This window comes from Myotis daubentonii, chromosome 9 (assembly GCF_963259705.1).
Source record: "Myotis daubentonii chromosome 9, mMyoDau2.1, whole genome shotgun sequence".
Lineage (NCBI taxonomy): Eukaryota > Metazoa > Chordata > Mammalia > Chiroptera > Vespertilionidae > Myotis > Myotis daubentonii.
The window spans coordinates 9479384-9497821 of record NC_081848.1 but is presented as its reverse complement, the minus strand read 5'-3'; the positions used below and the strand labels follow the sequence as shown (position 1 = coordinate 9497821).

At 49.8% G+C, this 18438-nt stretch overlaps 1 protein-coding gene across 7 annotated transcripts in view; it reads right to left on the bottom strand.

Annotated features, from left to right (window-relative positions):
- Positions 1-18438, bottom strand: part of NCAM1 (neural cell adhesion molecule 1) — a 326142-nt gene that overhangs the window by 9978 nt on the left and 297726 nt on the right. For 5 of the 7 annotated variants that reach the window (XM_059707903.1, XM_059707904.1, XM_059707905.1 and 2 more), the window contains 2 exons: positions 10620-10744; positions 7183-7363 (listed from right to left, as the gene is read on the bottom strand). In XM_059707903.1, the coding sequence (XP_059563886.1) occupies positions 7183-7363; positions 10620-10744 (306 nt within the window). Of the gene's footprint in view, positions 1-2277; positions 4719-7182; positions 7364-10619; positions 10745-18438 lie in introns of those variants that run through there. The other 2 variants (XM_059707908.1, XM_059707909.1) reach the window with 1 other exon arrangement.

Sequence of the window (18438 nt, the reverse complement as noted above, 5' to 3'; positions counted from 1 at the left end):
CATATTACCTGTTTTATTCTCTTTTCACCACTAGTTACCATTTTCTGTTCATTTACATGTGCCCTCTAGATCTCCTAGCAGATAGCCTATCTGTCTTATATCTCCACAGCATCTAGGGAACCCAACTTACAGGAAATGTTCACAGAACACTTATAAATGAAAGGTTGTTTAGCTGGACAGGAGAATGCTGTCTCCAGATGTTTACAGATGTGTTGTGAGAAGGAAGAGCAGTGTTATTTGGTTTCCCCAGTGGATATAAACTGTGGACAGGAAGGAAGATTTCAGCTCCATATGAGACAGAACTAGCAAACAGGGGTGCTCAAACGTGGTGGTGGGTGTGACCTGCCTAGGCAGGGGAGCGCCCTGCTGCTGGAGGCATTCAAGCAGAGGCTGGACACCCTTGGCAGGGATATTGCAATGCTCTGGACCAGGCTCTGCACTGGGCAGGGCCTAGGATAGAGGATGCCATCAAGTCCTCCTCAACCGTAAGAGCCTGTTACTGTATATTGAGCCTGACACTCCCCAGTATCAATCTCCAGAGTGGGGACTGAGAGGGACTGTTTCCTGGAGGACTTAGGTGGGTCCCACCTTTATTCATTGACTCTTGTGACTTTATTTTTATTGAAAAGATGAATGCCTCAGTGTAATGTTTTCCCACCTAAAGCAGAACTCCTGGGAGCTTTGTTAAAAAGTTGGATTCTGGGGCTTCCCAGTTCCATCCAATCAGAATCTCTGGGGGCGAGGCTCAGGAACTGGGATCTGATCAAGTGCCCAGGTGCTCCTTGTGCGTCCGAGCATTGGAGGACCACTGTTTCTAGCTCTTCTGCCCCTGAGTTACATGGGGAGCAGCTGCTCCTAAGATGAGCTGTGGAGTCCCACCTGGTGGCCTTGACCTAACTGAGGTACTGAATAGATACAGCGAAAGCAAAGACTATTAAAGGAAAGGAATCACCCAGTTCACCACCCAGAGCCAAGATTTCTAGAGGAAGTTGGGTACCCCTCAAGCTGGAGAAAGAGTGTGTGCAGCCTTTGTAAAAAGAAGCACAAATAGGAGGAATACCAGGATACAGATGAGAGGGGTATTCAAGTCAAACCCACATTCATTATCTCCCAGTGGATGTTACAGGATTGTTTAGAGCGGGGAAGCCAGAAGGACCAAGATCATGTCCTGCATTGTAAGTACCATGTTACCAAAGGAAAAAGAAAAACCTCCTGGGGTCTATCTTGGCAAGCTCTTCCTCCTCGCCTCCCTTGCCTGGCCCGCCGGCACACCTGCACGCACAGAGCGCTTCTGAAGAACGGTTCCCCCATCATCCCGGGGTTAGAGCTGACCCAAACAGCGGAGGTACAAAGCCAGGCTGTCCATTGTCTGTGGTTTCTGGTGTGGGAGAGGTTGGCACTGAATTGGGAATTGCCTTGCCCTCAGACTAGACCTGCAAAGGCCTACTTTCTTCAGTGCCTGGGTCTCATATTTACAGGAGCCGGGTGTTCGTGAGTTGTGTGCCACGGGGTCTCGGCCTAGCAGAAGCGCCCCCTCCAGCCATGACTCAGGTGCTGAGCGGAGTTCTGGTCCACTCCCAACCCTGACACGTCTGCTTGTTCCTGCCAGGATCTGCCAACCAGAAGGCTGGTCTTGGGGCTTTGGGGAAACATCTAACTCAGGGGTGGGCAAACTTTTTGACTCGAGGGCCACAATAGGTTCTTAAACTGGACCGGAGGGCCGAAACAAAAGCATGGATGGAGTGTTTGTGTGAACTAATATAAATTCAAAGCAAACATCATTACATAAAAGGGTACGGTCTTTTTTTTTAGTTTTATTCATTTCAAATGGGCCGGATCCGGCCCGCGGGCCGTAGTTTGCCCACGGCCCGTAGTTTGCCCACGGCTGATCTAACTACTGTGGTTATACCCAGAGCAGGGCTCACCACTGAAAACGTTCAGATTCTCACCATCGCGAGGACACCCCGTGCAACCTCTGTGACAGGGTTTTAAAGGGAGCTGTGGAATCGGAGGCCTTGCTGCAAAGTTGTGTATCCGGTGGCCCAGAGTGTGCCCCACCAGAGTGGCCACCTCCTGGTTCTGCAAAGGCCCGTTCCCCTCCCGCTGCCTGCAAGGAGCATCGCTGAGAAAAGGCACAGGGCTCCACTCAGTAGGCGGAAGTTTGGAGTTCTGTGTAATGGGTGATCAAAGTTCTCCAGGTACATGTGCGGTGGAGGAAAGGACTCGACACTCTGTGGGACACACAACTATCAAATAAAATCAAAACACGCCAGAGAGTTCACGTGACTGTTATTTCCTTTAATAATGCAAAGGTGTAAACCTCAGAAAGGCCTGGCTGATTATCTGCACAACAACGTTAGCATTCTTATTAGTAGACGAACGTGATCCAAACCAGCCGTATAGATTTTCCCAAAGTGAGCAGAGACCCTGTGGGCCTGGAGGCTGGGTGTGGGGATGCAGGGAGGGAGGGGGGCGCGGCTACTGCAGGGCTCTCCGGGGCACTGTCTTAGGGATTCCTGGTGGGGCTGGGCCACAGCCACGACCGACCCAGAATTCAGTGTCCATTGGGAGTGGTGCGTCCTCACGCTGTCTCCCAAAGGCATCTCATTACAAACCACGGCCTGTCTGAACGCGGCCACTGCAGTGACGCCAAAGCTGCTTCAGCGGAGGCCTGCTTGGTGAGGGTGTCTGAGGGGACAGGGCTGGGTCAGGCTCCCCTTCCTTTGGGCTAGCTCTCCAAGAGTCCCTTCAGAAACACTGACACTGTCCTTCCCGTGCGGGTGGGACTGGGACCTGGGACTCTGAGGAGGGTGCTCCTGAATGACTTCTGCCCAAGGTGACATCGAGGGTGTGCCGGGGGTCCGGAGGACAATGACGGCTCACCTGCACCAGGACTGAGCTCACCCCCCTGGCCCTCCCTGCAGCTCTTGCTAACTGACCTGGGATTCCCACCCCAGGCCCAGAGGCACCACCTGCCTCTCCTCAGTGCTCTGCCTTGTGCCTAAGAACCACACTGCTCCTGCTGCACTGGGGTGAGGCGGCCAGGAGCCCCAGAGGGAGAGGACTGAATTGTGGCTGGAGGCAGCGGGGGCAGGAGGCAGCTGGGGCAGGAGGCACTATCCTGCCTGAGCTGTTAGTAGCATTTGGTCTCTAGTGTCTGCATTTGAGCCTCTAAACTGTGAGCACTAGGGATGGGCAGCTCTACCCCCAAAACATGGGATCACTTAGATTCCCAAAGGGGAAATCACACAGAACTAAAAATTAAAGAGACCAAAAAGAACAAAAATCAAACTTCTGTGGAGATGCTCAGAGAGGAGACATGTGGAATGATATGTGACCACAATGGAGGGAGGGAGTTTTTATTCAGTAGAAGTTCCATCCCAAATATGCACTGATGTCACTAAGCAGAACTCACCTTGAGTCCCTGTGTGGGACTTTCACATACACCCCTACTTCCTCTCCTGGCCACGTGGGGGCGGCATACTGCCCAACAGCAGGGAGGAGCGCTGGCTTTCACCAGCTTTAAAAATGTCACTGGAGCCACTGACCAACAGGGGTTTGGCGCATTCGGGAAGTATGACAGATTGACTGACCGAGCCCCAATTTATCAACAGTCCAGGCTGGGCAGCCTGGGAGTGGCCTGTGTTCTCCCTGCCGCCCTGTGCACATGTATGGGCAGAGTGCAAGGTTCATGCCTGGCTCACAGTGGATGCTTCCAATCTGGGAGGCTGACTTATTGATAACGTGGTTCGCTGTTGAACCACAACCCCCAAGACATGAGGCTCTGTGCTGACCTGCAGCTGAGCAGCAGGTGTCCGCCCTCCTGGGAGACATGTGTCTCACAAAGCTGACACGCGTTGGGCACATTAACAGGTGGCCCTGCTCACAGAGCCAGCACAGAACCAGGGAAACACTATAAGCAGGACAAGCATAACGGGGGCCAGACCTAGACCATGGGGAGATCAGAACATGTTGCTACCATATTTGAGCATGGCAGAGAGGGTATGGGGCCCCTCTGACAGGCTGCAGGACCAAAGCGCTTCCCGGAATGTTGGATCAACCCCAGTAAATACTCAACAAATCCAATTCTTCTGCTGCACGGTCAACCGGGTGACTTAATTTGCCAGCATGTCATCAAAATGCTCAGGTGAATCACAGTGGTCCGGCTGCCTTATATGGGCACTGAAATGCAAGCAAAGACAACTAGTATTGAGGGGCAGAGGAGGAGCATGGGGTTAGAATGGGGGCATGTGGGGTTTCTAACAAGCTGATGCAAGCTTTAGGGGTACTCAGAAGTCTTCCTCTGCTACATCATTTTCAGGTAAGGACAAAAAATGCAGCAAGTGGCAGATGCGCAGCAATGTCGCTGTAAACCTAGCATGATGCCTTTTAAATACTGCGTAAAGAAAAGAGCTCCCAAGCATACTGTACTGCCACTGAGAGGGTAGACCTCCTTATGAAGTGGCACAAAAATATATGGAAATGGTGAAACGCCTGGAGGTCCAGCTTTCTCCAGTTGCAAACCTTCCTCTTCCAGAGTGCGTGGGGCCGTGGCCATTCTTCCAAAGGGGGCACTGATCATTCTCATAGGAACTGGGCTTTTAAGAAAATTTAACTTTTTTGTGTGTTCTTAAGTTCCTAACAGAGCAAAAGAAGAGTCACTGCAGAGAAAAGCAAGGAGGCAAAGGTGTAGGACGCAGAGCAGCCTCCCAGGGTTGCTGCGTGCCCAGCCATGGGTCCCCAGAGAGAATGAGGTTGTTTAAAAACAAAGGTGGCAGTGGGGGTGTCCCAGTGATGTCCAAGGTGATATGTGTGACGACAGACACAGGAAGGGGGAGGGGAGGAGAAAAGAGAAGGTAGAGACAGAAACAGAGGGAAAAAAATAGATAAAAAGAAAATAATTAGGTCAAATATAGAAAACACAAGAATCAAAGGTTAATTCAACTTCAGTAAATTAAATGGCGGAGGTTAGAGAAGAGTCCAGTGCGGTTTGTTACCACCAGGCCAGCTCCCAAGCTCAGCGGGGCCAGAAGCAGCACAGCAGGGCGAGCTCGGGGTTAGGGGTCAGCGAGCGCATGAAATTAAAGTGAGAGAACAGAAGCCTCCAGTAAGACACAGGTTTTGATTAGGAGAGTGTTACCTTTGACTAAGGTGAGGTCTCTTAGCTACAGCCAATGAGCCTACCCATGGCCTTCCTGCCGCTAGAGCTTTGCACACATAGTGGGAGAGATGTGTTTGATCACTGCGGTCTGTGTAGCAAGCTGTGCAGAGGCCAGGGGGCTGCCTTTTCAACCACGAATTGAATTCTTCTTCCTATTGCACGATCCCACCACCCACAGTGCTGTTAAAGAAAACCTAGCTCTGCGCCCCTTACCTGCTACCACCAGCTGACCACAGAATTCCATCTCCCACCCAGCACAGAGCCACCTCCTCTGAGATGGTACGAGAGTGTGGTGAGCAGCCCCTCCCACTCTCTCTGATTAATGGGGATCCTGGATGATTAACGAGGATGCTGGCATCTCTAGCGGGCAGGACCCTGGAGGACAAGGTCTTCCCAGAACTTCTGGACCTGACACACCCTGGAAGCGGCTGCTATGGGCATGACCAGCATGTGAGCACAGCAAGGCTGGGCCCCCTGCCTATGGGATCTTATCGCTGGAAACAAATGCCATCAGAAGCAGACTCATTGCAAAGGGGTTACTCAAGCCTCTCACTCTCTCAGCTCCTAAATGTCCCATAAAGGCCGAGCAGATCTGGACACTCACACCAGACTACTGAATTCAAGAAAACAACTGACTGAAGAATGCGAAGAAAAAAGGGCAGAGGATGGCAGGGCCACCCCCATTCGGGCACCCTTTAAGCAGTAGTGAGGACATTTCTTGCAGCCATACCCAGGCGCCTGCCTTTGACACTGACCATGTGGCCAGTGCCTGCGGAGGCAAGCTCACCCCAGCATGCGTTAAGGGGTCTCCCTGAGAACACAGAGGGTAGGACCAATCGACGCTTCTGATTTGGCTTAAGACCCACCTGCCAACTCCTGGAGGCCCCCACACGTCCGTCAGACACACACCCATTCATGCACAACCAACCATTGGGAGCCACAGACTGATCTCATTTTGTTGCTGCTTGAATAACCCACTTTCACACACACAGCTCTGTTGTCAGCAGGCCACATCCTTTCTGGCCTCACTTCCATTGGGAGGAGATACCTGGAACCTTAGCTGAGAGCCCAGGGAAACACTATAAGTAGGACAAGCATGAGGGGGCCAGACCTAGACCACGGGGAGATCAGAACATGTTGCTACCATACTTCAACATGGCAGAGAGGGCATGGGGCCCCTCCGACAGGCTGCAGCTGTGTGCTGTATGCCCACCTCTCCTGCCTGTGGATGGCATTTGGCTGGTATGGGAAAGCAGAGAGTGATGTTGAAGATCTCTGCTCGGAGGGATTTGGTCAATGAGGAGACTGGCCACCAGCAGCAAGGGAGCTGGGCCGGAAAGCAGAACTCTCACTTTATTCCCACATTGAGCTGGTCCTGCATCCCTAGAGATGGACCTGCATCTCCTACTGCTCCCATCATGATCTCTAGCAGACTGGATCATCTTTCATGGATGGGATTTCCCAGTATCTATTTTTTCCACTTGCTCTGTTCCAAGTGGTTCAATTTAATCAATTGCAAGACCCTTGGCAGATAGGATTTTTGATGAACTAGGCACCAGGTCTTCCTTCTCTTGAGGGTCCCCAAAGAGAAGAGATTTGGACCATGGCTGTGCAGGTAAGCAAGCATCAGATAGAAAGCGCTTAACACAGGTACATGGTCCTCGTATGAAATGGCAGATGGCAGAGAAGGTCTCACAAAGGAACCTTACTCAGCTCCCCAGGCTCGGCAGGAGCTGGGCCTTTTCCCACCTGAGGGCTCCCCAGGATGGGCTCAGCATCAGTCCTTTGAGGCCAAGTGACACAGGGCCTTTGCCCAGGATGCTGGGCCAAGCCTTCCTGGGAGTCCAGTACATCTCAACCCACTGCACAGGTAGGTACGAAGCAACACTAAGCGCTGCATGGGAACCGATCATGAGGATGGCTGTAAGCAAGCACGTTGTGAGGGCTGTCCAGGCACATTAGGAGGGGTGGCACTGCATTAATTCCAAGCGGGGAACTCACGGAAAGCAGAGGGCTCGTACCTGGGATGGCTGTGGGCTGCGCCGAGGTCCTGAACACAAAACGAGCTGCCTTGGACTTCCCCTGCTGGTTCTCAGCCACCACGTAGACCTCATACTCAGCATTCCAGTCTAGGGACTTGAGCATGATGTGGTCACTGCCAGAAGGGAGCCTGATCTCTGGTTTCCACTCGGAAGAGAGTTTCTGGGAGACACCGACAGGAAGGACACAAGACACCAGGCAGGATTAGGTGAGAACACTGGTGAGACTAGCTAACAGAAGAACTTTGGTGTGTTAATAATGATTGGTGCAAAATCCGATATAATAAAAGGCTAATATGAAAATTGTCCCCTCAACTGGGAGTTCAACCAGGAGTTTGATCAGGGGGCGGGTCCAGCCGCCCAACTGCCCAGGGCCCCTCCCCTTGGATGGCCCTGCCCCAATCAGCCCCTCCCATCCCAATAGGGCAGCGGTTCTCAACCTCTGGATCACGACCCCTTTGGGGTCGAACGACTCTTTCACAGGGTCGCCCAAGACCATCGGAAAACACATAATAATTACATATTGTTTTTGTGATTATTCACTATGCTTTAATTATGTTCAATTTGTAACAATGAGAATACATCCTGCATATCAGATATTTACATTAGGATTCATAACAGTAGCAAAATTACAGTTATGAAGTAGCAACGAAAATAATTTTATGGTTGGGAACTGTATTAAAGGGTTGTGGCATTAGCAAGATTGAGAACCACTGCAATAGGGGGTGGGGCCTGCGGGCCAACCGCCCGTGGCCACTCCCCCCCAGCTAGCCGGACCCCACCCATGCACGAATTCGTGCACCGGGCCTCTAGTAATGAAAATAAAAATCAATGGTAGAATGTGGTGTTTATTCTTTATCAGCCTGACAAACCCTAAGGATTACACAGGTCAGGGGGTCAACCTTACATGTTCGCAAACACAAACAGTGGTGGTTGCTAGTGGGACATGAGTATCAGGTGTACATTTTACCATTAGGTCCAATCCTGGGCCACTCTGAGTACCCACAGGAAGGTACACTCAGCTCAGCAGAGCACTGCACAGGGCAAAATCTGCAGCTGGCGGTACAGGGTCCCTTTTTCTCCTTGAATGCTCTTTCTAGTTATATCCCTCACCGCACCAATGAGCTTGTTCTGAGTGGGAGCTTATCAAGCCACTGGCAGGTGACCTCCTCCCTAACACAACAAGGAGGCTGGCAGAACTCCTGAAAAGTCTTCAGATGGTTTCACAGTTGCTCACTCAGCCCACCTCATCACAGTCTTTAGAGAGGTGTAGGCTGGGCTCACAAGAGCATTTGGCAAATGTTTACTAAGTGACGAGCTGCTCCTCAGAAGAGCAGAACACACTCTAGTGTCACCTGGGAGGTGGTGTGGGCCACGGCGGAGCTGCAGGGAGACTTATCTTACAGCACAGCCATCTCTCCAGGCAGAAGGACTGGCACCAGCCAAAGACCTGCCTTCAGGAAGGGGCCGTGGCCACCACCATTGTGGGGAAATGCTAGAGGGAGTGCTAGTTTCCTCAGCATCTAGCCTGGAAGTGGAGGTGCTGGAAGTTTGCTTGTGCATATGCCACCATATGGTCCCTTTTTTAAAAAAATATATATTTTATTGATTTTTTACAGAGAGGAAGGGAGAGGAATAGAAAGCCAGAAACATTGACAAGAGAGAACATCAATCAGCTGCCTCTGCACACTCCCTACTGGGGATGTGCTCACAACCAAGGTACATGCCCCTTGACCAGAATCAAACCTGGGACCCTTGAGTCCGCAGGCCGACGCTCTATCCACTGAGCCGAACTGGTCAGGGCATATGGTCCCTTTTTAATTGAAAACAAAGAAATTCAGGTGTCTTTCCCCTTATTTCTCTGAAAAGCTTCTTTCGTTGGCAAACATTGTTACCAAAGAGACAACCAGTATATAAAGCACGTATTTAATAAAGCAATCATGATGTCATATAATACATGTTAATATATGTTAATGATATTTAGCAAACACTAAGTTTTCAGAGGATGGTCAAGGTTGTGGAAATCTAACACATCTCCGTGTTTTGCCCCAGCTGTCATTCCAGCCCAGACCTGCCTGGCACAGCCACAGTGATTCTTCTGGAAAACTGACACCTGAGGAGGCCTCCACGGGAGGCACTTCCTGCCCCAGCCGGCACCTTAGCAGTAATTACTGTATTTACCAGGCACGGAGGTTTCCAAGTGCCAGTCACATTTCCGGTTTGCATATATTATAACTCATCTTTATAACAACCCGATAAGCTATTCTGTTCCCATTTTACAAAAGAAGAAATGGAAGTTTGGGGAGACTGGATGATGCATTTGGGTCACATGCTGGACCTGGACGCCATGTGTGTCTGGCCACATCAGTGTAACAACAGCCGGAGGATTCCACCCCTCCCCACCCCCAGCCCTGTCCACTTCCAGTGCTGCCAGGCGTCTGCCCAGCACCTGCTTCTCCTCCAGGACTCTGGGCGGTCTGTGACCTAACCAGGCGAGGGCTCACCTTCCCCTTCGACAGGGCTGATCCAAAGGCAGAAGGAGTAAGTGATCTTTCTGGAAAAAGCCTTTCTTGGGGGCTAGTTGAAGGAAGGCAACTGCTCTGTGGCTCAGTATTTCCTAAGTAAGAAACCCTAGCAATAGACGGTCCCCAGTGCCCTGACACTGCCTCAGCAACTGGCCACGGTTGGCAATGGCCAAGGGTCATTCTTAAACCAAAACAGGAGAGAGATTCTAAATTGGGGGTTGGGGGTGAAAGGTGTAATGATGGAAATCTTAGACGGGTGCTGAGCCAACCAGGAAGAAAAGGCTTAGGGCCACACTCATAGTTAGCAGGATTAGAAGAGCTCAGTGGGGTGAAGAGCTGGCGAGGGAGCTTGCCCAGTTTCATCCATCAGACAGATCTGGGTCTCAACCCTGGCTGGCCCGGCCTTGAAAGGTTAGGCTCTTCCTGACTGCACAGCCCTCACTTCCTCTGCCACGCGTGGCGGTCACCGTGAGCCTATTTCATAGGGTCCTGTGGGGAGAAATTGCATGTCCTCACAGCACCTGGCCCGTGAGGTTGCAGTGATTAGATAGCAGTTGCAAAAAGCACAGGGTAATGGCAAAATAACTTTGTACGAAAGTTCAAGAAGCAGGAAAACCAGTCAGGGTATGAGTTTCTCACCACCACAGCCATTTGGGAGGTTTTGGAATGGTCCCAGTGTGGACATGAACTAACAGCTGTAGGTCAGTCTTGAGATTTGGAACGCTGATCAGGGCCCAACACACAGAGTGATGGGCCAGCCCGCCCAGTAAGGGGCAAAGCTGGACCTGGGACCCGTGTCTGTCCAGCCGCATCAGGCTCTGCCTGTGGTTGCCCCACCACGGTGTGTGTGTCAGGGTTTCGGGGCAGGGCTGAGCCCTGGGAAGGGGCACTCACCGTGCGGTACTTGACCAGGTAGTGTCTGATGGGGGAGCCGCCGTCGTCCTGCTTGATCAGGTTCACCTTGATGGAGTTGCCATCCTCTCCCATCTGCCCTTCGAGCTTAGGAGCGCTGGGTTCCCCTGAAACAGCCAGTTGGTTCACGTGACATTTTCCTCCACAAAATGAAACCCATCCATCAGGAAGGAATGCACTGATGGAGTGGGGCTGGGCTCTTTTGCTTTCTCAGAAATTCAAACGGTTAAAAAGCAGAAAACATAAGACTTTGGATTCCAGTTAGATGCCTCACTTAGCCCAAACTTAGGCCCTTGGGGGATGTTCTGGGCAACTCGCTCCCTGGAAGCACAACCCTTCACACTCCTGAGCTGGGCCTTTGTTCCTGTTTCCCCCAGGAATCTGCATTTTCTTTTCGCTGCTATGCTCTTACAACTGAAGACTTAACTTTTATAAACCTGCTATTTTGAGAAATGGAATGGCCTGAAATATGGAAAAACGGGAGCATTTAAGGAGAAAGCTCACATGCATAAAATATCTTTTCAAAACAGCCTAGTTTCTTCTCTGGATATCTAAGTAATAACATTAAAAAATAATTTAAGTTCCTGGCTGTGATTAAATAAAGCACAATTTGCCAAGGTAAGTTTCTTATGTATCCTGCATTTATGGCTCAGCTGATTGAGATAATCCTCAACACCTTGCCTTAAAGTAACAATCACGAAGCCCCTGTCTTTGTGAGGAGAGAGAGAGAACAATGTGTTTAGCAATTTTCAGCAGAAAAGGTCCCTGTGTGTCTTTATTTGCAGCTTGTGCTCAGTGGGCAGCGCTGCATCCAAGGCCGAGAGGGAAGATGTGCTGTGCGACAGGCTGCTGGGGTGGTGTGGGGGGGCTCGTCAGTGAGCGAGGCACTGATTTACTTTACGATAAACTATTTCATTAGTAGACGCTGAAAGCAATGAGGTGAGAAATGTGTGCTATGGAAAGTTAAAATGAAGACTTAGCACACTTGGAAATGCTGCACTTCCTGTGCGAGCCCCCTCTGAATCGGTTTCATGGCCTCACGTGGGACGCTTGGGAGAGCCCAGAAAACAGACCTTCTGCGTGAGCTGCCTGGGCTTGTGCTCTGGAAGACAGAACCACAGACGTGAGACAAGAGCCAGGAAAGGCTTGTCAATAGGGTTGGGACCTCAGCACCCCAAGTGTACCTTTGGAAACTTGTGAGAAGGCTGCTGGCAAGGCCCTCCAGCCCACTGTCCTGGGTCAGTTACTCTGGGAACCTCAAAACGGCCCTGTGTCCTGCTCTCCCTTTAAGACAAAGAGGAAGCAGAGAGAAAGCTCAGGAGAGCTCTTGTACTCAGCCTGGGCCAGCGGTGTGCGCGTCACCTGGGAGCTCCTTAGAAATGCAGACTCGTATTTTAACAGGATCCCACGTAATCCATGTGCACATGTAGGCTTGGGAAGTGCTAGCAAAGGGCTCACATAAATGCTGCGACAGTGAAGATGCATAACCTTAATGCTGAGCAACCAAGTACTTGTGCTTGTTATGTGTTTGTTTGTTTGTTTGTTTTGTTGTTGTTGTTTTTTTTTTTTTTTACCAGTGATTAAGACAAAAGAAAAACAAAAATAAAAAAGATAAAGGGGCTTCAGGCAAAAACTTGTCCTATTTTTAAGACATTCTGTAGTCACAGGCCCCAGTGATTCATGGAGAATATTTAGAAGATAATGTCAAGGCATGTATGCTTTTCACGTTCTTTTGGCCCGTTCTAAGCCTTAGTAATCCAGTTAGGTCTTCTATCACCATGAATACCCAGTGCGGAGAGGAAACGCCAGGGAGTACAGGTTACTAGGCCAGCTCCGTGTCACTCACCAGTGCTGAACGGTGGATGTAGGAGATGCAGGGGAACTTTACAATGCTATTCTCTGGCTGGTTAGGGTGACCAACTCACTCTGGATGGCCTGAGACTCTCCAGGTGTTATCACACCCAGTCTTAGGCTCTGGAGAAACTGTTAGTCCCAGGAAAACCAGGGGCTTGGTGACCTGGCACTGAATGGATATGGACACTAGTCATTGTAAGTTTCTGTACCCAGAAACGCAATATGGGCTCTGTGATGAGTGGCCTGTTTGCCTTCAGGAGGAGGGGAGGAGGTGGCATCAGCGGTCCTTCCAACACACCCATTGGGCAGGGACCCAGCCCTTCCCCAGGCACCATGGAAGGGAAATAGAGATGAAATTATTATTATTTCCTCTCAGATTTGGGCAGGGTGGGCTCCCAAGGCTGAACCGATACCGCCAAACCTGGACCTCTACTTTGGGGGATATCTATTTAGATGAGGTGCTTTCTCTGATGTTTGTGAGATCCCTTTAAACTGAATGCTAAGGATGCCGCAGGAGAGCCCGGGGGGCTGGTGCCTTGGCCGGGTCTCCACATTTGAAAATACAGGCCCTGGACCCGATGCTCTCACTCTGACATCACTGTGACACACCGTGGCCACTGCCCCTGATGGACTGTAAGGTCACCACATCTATTTCCATGACACTATAAAAGACAGAATTTGAAATATAGGATATTCATCCATTTTTAGGAAATGCACGCCAAAATCAATAATTCTATATTTCTTGGCACAGAATGGTCCTTTAAAAAATTTTTAAGTTATCTTAAAAAAGTCTTATCTTTTAAAAGAGAACCTACGTCTCTTCAAAGACATATGAATGACTATCTCACCAACGAATCCCTGTATAAACCAACAGCTCTGATGAAGGCACTCTCCTATCCTATATAATAAATGGGTAATATGAAAATCAACCAAATGGCAGAACAACTGGTCACTATGACACGCACTGACCACCAGGGGGCAGATGCTCAAAGCAGGAGCTGCCCCCTGGTGGTCAGTGCGCTCCCACAGGAGGAGCGCCACTCAGCCACAAGCTGGGCTGACGTCTGGTGAGCGCAGTGGTGGTGGCAGGGGCCTCTCCTGCCTCTGCAGCAGGGCTAAGGATGTCGTCCGACTGACGGCTTAGGCCCACTCCCTAAGTCGTCAGTTGGCCATTCTTTCAGGGCTCCTGGACTGCTAAAGGGCACATGCCAGGCTGAAGGGACCCCCACCCCCTCCTCCCGGAGTGCAGGAATGTCGTGAACTGGGCCTCTAGTCTTTGTATGTTTCAGAAAAACATCATTGGGATCACAGAGAAACCACTACACTATATCACAGTTAGAACATGGTTGTAACATTTACCACTATAACTTGCTATCGTTTTATCTCAGTGACAACCATGATACTCTGATATGTGTGTACTACTTTCCCACATAACTTAGAGCATTTTATATCATATAATATTCAGGTATGTCATTTAGAGTGCTTTAAATATGAGTTATTCAACAAATATATATAATGAGTACCTACTAGGTACCAAGTAAGCTACTGGAGTTTCAAAGGTGAATAAGATACATAAAAGAAACTGAGTTATAATCAATTGAAAAAATGCTGGGGCCCATGTATAAAAACATAAACCTTCCTATGACAGTATTTCTAAAGGAAGTGCATATTCAACTAACATCATAGGGATTCTGACCCACTTTGTGGCTGTGTTACTTATCGTAGGCACATCAAGATGTGGGAAGAGCAGGATTTGTTTAATCAATTGTCTTATGCATCTTCAAATGTTTACTGCCAGTCATTTTTTTAAAGGTTAGGTAAGGTGTAAAGAAACTATTTCCTGAACTCTCTGTGCCAGGGGGTAGGGGAGGCTGGGGGAAGGTCAATGAGGGGGGAAAAAAGGAGATATATGTACTACTATTTGTAATACTTTAAACAATAAAATAAAATAAAAAACAAAAACAAAAAAACAAAACAAAAAAGAAGTCTCCAGCCAGCCTGGAGAAGGAGGGGAGCTGAGGCTAAAGGAGTGGGTGTGGCCTTCAGGAGGCTCCCTGCTCTGGAGAACACATTAGGGGAGGAGAGTATTTAGAGGGTCCCCACGTGCACTCTGATCTGCGGTGGTTGCTCTGATTGAAATCATTATGGGTAATTTCAGCAAAACCAATATTGTAATTATTTGTAAATGCTGGTTTGCAGTTCAGCAGCAAGAGGCAGGTTGCTCCAAGAAAACCGTGGGGTTAATTATACCCTCTGAGTTTAGCTTCAGACGCGAGTCTTATTTCCCCCCAAAATATTTTCTGTAAAGACTAAAAGAGCGGTACCTTAAAAATGAACCTTGCCATTAACAAATAAGAAATATCAAGCAGTTCTGGTATTTTCTAGAAGAATGTGACTCGTGGACACAAGAAAATAAAAAAGACTGTACCATAGAGACCACCTATAGTCAGAAATATTACATGCAGGTCCTACGGATTCCTCTTATAAACGGCAATTTAAATGTGTATTTCTGGCCTTGCAGATTGTAGGTTCGTCTTTGTAATTATTGTGCTACTGTGCCCTGAACCTGGAGTCAGCTTCATCCTTCCCCTCATCAGCAGAAGCTCTGGGGTCAGATCTCTGCTGCTGGGTGTCTGTATTCCACAGCAGGAGTGAGAGCAAGCCCGGGCAGTCAGACAGCATTTGTGAAATTTAGGAGGAAAATGGTCTACTACTTCTTCCTCAAAAAAGCCCGACACCAGGAGCTGTATCTTCTGAATGAAAGGCACCCCGAGAAAGGCTGGGTCAGCCTGGCATCTCCCTTCATCCACTCTGCTTTCTCTCCCCCAGCACTTGCAGGTTTGGACATCGGAGATAAACCCACGGTGGATGTAGGGGCTGTATTAGAACCTCTCTCTTTGTCTATCAAGTAGGATTGTCTAGCATTAAAATTATTGTTTCTTTTGTTTATCTTCACTCCTGTTCCCACTTGTGTATGCCTTTTCATTGTTTTAAAAAGCCTAACATGCATGATTTAGCTGTTTAAATATGAAGCCTATTTGATTTTCCCAACTCAGAAACATTCACAAATACATCAAGAGGTTAGGAGTTTGACTGGTCCATAGGGGACCGGCAAATTCCTTAAGGGAATCAGGATTGAGAGCTATTAGAACACTAAGTCTCCCTCCTGAGACCCAACACTTTGCCCTAGATGCCACACAAGCCAATCTAACGTGATCTGTGCTGCATACATTCTTGGACCCTCGAACTGTGCCCAGTGTACGGAGAAAGGATGCTTAGCTCCCTGTGGCCAAGCTCACGGAGGCGTCTAGCTCACAAATCCCGTCCAGCGTGGGATTTCCCAGGAGTTAGGAATGTGAATGTGTGTGCTGGGGGAGGGGTGAGCAGGAAAAGGTTCCCACAAAATACAAATTAACCAGTCACAAATGAACTCTGACAGACCAAACCACAAAATACCAGTTCCCTTCTCGTGGGTATCATGAAAACACCAACAGATTAATTATCTTTGTTTCATCATCCTAAAAAGAAAATATAACCACAAAGGTATGGCTTGCGGTTATGGGGCCGATCCAGGCTGAAGAAGTTATGACAGAAATAACTGCTATCGCCAACAATTAACTCGGCTCCCGCCTCTGAGGCCACAGGCACATGTTCTACATCACCTCCTGGAGGGCAGAGTACTCCTGGGAGGAGCCTCACACTAGTGAACCCTGGGGATGTGTGCACTTTCCACAGCCCCCGTCCCTGTCCCCTGTCCCTGGATCTGGGCCCACCCTTCACTGCCTGCCCTAGTCCCCTGGCGCTAGCTCTCCACCCTGGCAACCAGCAGCGCAGGGAGTCCTTGGGAACAGAGGCAATTAGAGCAGAAGCCCTGGTGGAAAGTCTATGCGAGCTGCCCGAGACCGTGGCCATCCGACACAGCTGTAAAAATAAAGGAGGGAGTGGAAGGGGCGGTTAGTGATGTTTCAATCTAAGAAGGAAGAGTGGGTGTTACAGAGTTTAGTTCATCAGAACCAGCATGTCCTAGTACGAGTCAGTGTCAGTAGCTAAATAAAAAAAAGATCATTATGAGGGTGGGGAAGGATCCATGCTCCGACATGCAGCACACTGAGCAGGGGAGGGGGGGATGAGACGGGGGCAGGGGCTTCTGGCCACACACATGCTGGTGGGGGAGGGGTCCCATTTACAGAGTCCTCAGTAGCTGACGGAGTCACTGGTGGAAGCAGGCCCTGCAGTGACACATGCCATCTCAGGGGCATTGAGGTCCCCACAGCAAGCCCACTGCTGGGCTCTCTGGCAGGGGCCTGAGCTTCCCGGCTGTGAACTGCCACACCCAAAGCTCGGGAGGCTCAGAGCCAAGAGTTGCTGGGGCCCAGTGCTCAATGCCTGTTCTCACCTACCTTCTAATTCAGTGCTGCTGGGCCCAGTGAACACTGTGGATGGGAACCCCAGGGGACGTAGCTAGATCCTTGAGCACATACTAAGCGCACCCCAGGCAATTGGATTTCAGCAGCTGTGGGGTGTACAGCCCACTGCCAGAGAGACTCCCTGCTCACTGACACCCTCCGCATGTAGGTCCAACTAGTGCCCAGAGAAAGGAGGCAATAGCGCCCTGAACTAACAAGCTTTATTCCTCTCCCCCGTAAATGTTATTTGCTCCAATCCCTCCGTCCCCTTAAATTTTATTAATAACGGCCATTTCCTGCTTCTCATCTCACTGACAAGTCCTTTGCCTGTCCCTTTGCCGCTGGCAGGAGAGGGTCCGGCTGTGGAATGCTACAGGCTCTCGGCGAGCGTTTTCATACTGGCCACATTTTTCACTGACAGCTGAGACCACTGCTAAAGTGTGTTTCTAGGGCAGCTGCAGGAAACATCTTCAAACATTTCGTCCCTTGCTGACTCTGTCTGGGAGAGCTCGCTAACTAATCTGTGGGTTAGTTTCTACCTTGTGAACGCTGTGCTTTGTTTCATTCTGAACAGCATTGCACAGAAATGGCCAAGCTAGTTCTTCTTTTTTTAAAAAGTACATTTTTATTCATTTCAGAGAGGAAGGGAGAGGGAGAGACAGAAACATCAACGATGAGAGAGAATCATCAATTGGCTGCCTCCTGCATGCTCCCTACCAGGGATCAAGCCTGCAACCTGGGCATGTGCCCTGCCTGGGAACTGAACTGTGACCTCCTGGTTCATAGGTCGAAGCTCAACCACTGAGCCACACTGGCTGTGCTGGCCAAGCTTGTTCTTCAAAAAGAAAGTAAAAGGTTTCAACCCAATGTCTGCTCACACTAAGATTTCAGGGGGAGTGTCCAGGCTTTGTCCCTGCACATCAGCCTCTGAGCAGTCACCATGGTCTAAAGGAGCCTGATCCCCCTTGGGGAAATGATGAAACCACAGTATTTGGGGTGGAACTTGGAGTTAAGAAAATCTTAGGTTCCCAACATCCCCTGTCCTAAGACTCACACATTAGGATACCTTTTAAAGTATGTAAAATATATGATCCGATGTGTCCCTGCTTTGGGGAAATAAGGACAGCTCTGCTCCAAGACCTCTTTCCAGGATTCTGGATGTAAATGGGACTAAATGGGGACACAGTGGCCATGCTGAGAGAGCCAAAGTCCTCAGAGTTGGTCAGTGTGGAGGGGGTGGGAGAGGGAACATCACAGGACTCACACACGTGGGGAGCACTCAACGAAATGACAGACCAGGAGCGAAGAGCATGCGAGATGAGCTGTGGATGGGTTTGTTCCTGTGGATGTCGCCCAATCAGTTTTCAGAGAAGTGAGGTCAACCGGGGCCCTCGCATGCATGGGCACACTGGGCGTTATTGGGGTTAGTTTCGCTTTTGTGATCAGTGCAGCCTGTATGTGCCTCAGGTTGGGATTTGAAGAAAATTTTCCGTGAGAAGAGAGCAGAATGCACATGACTCCCGGGCCAAGGTTCTGAAATC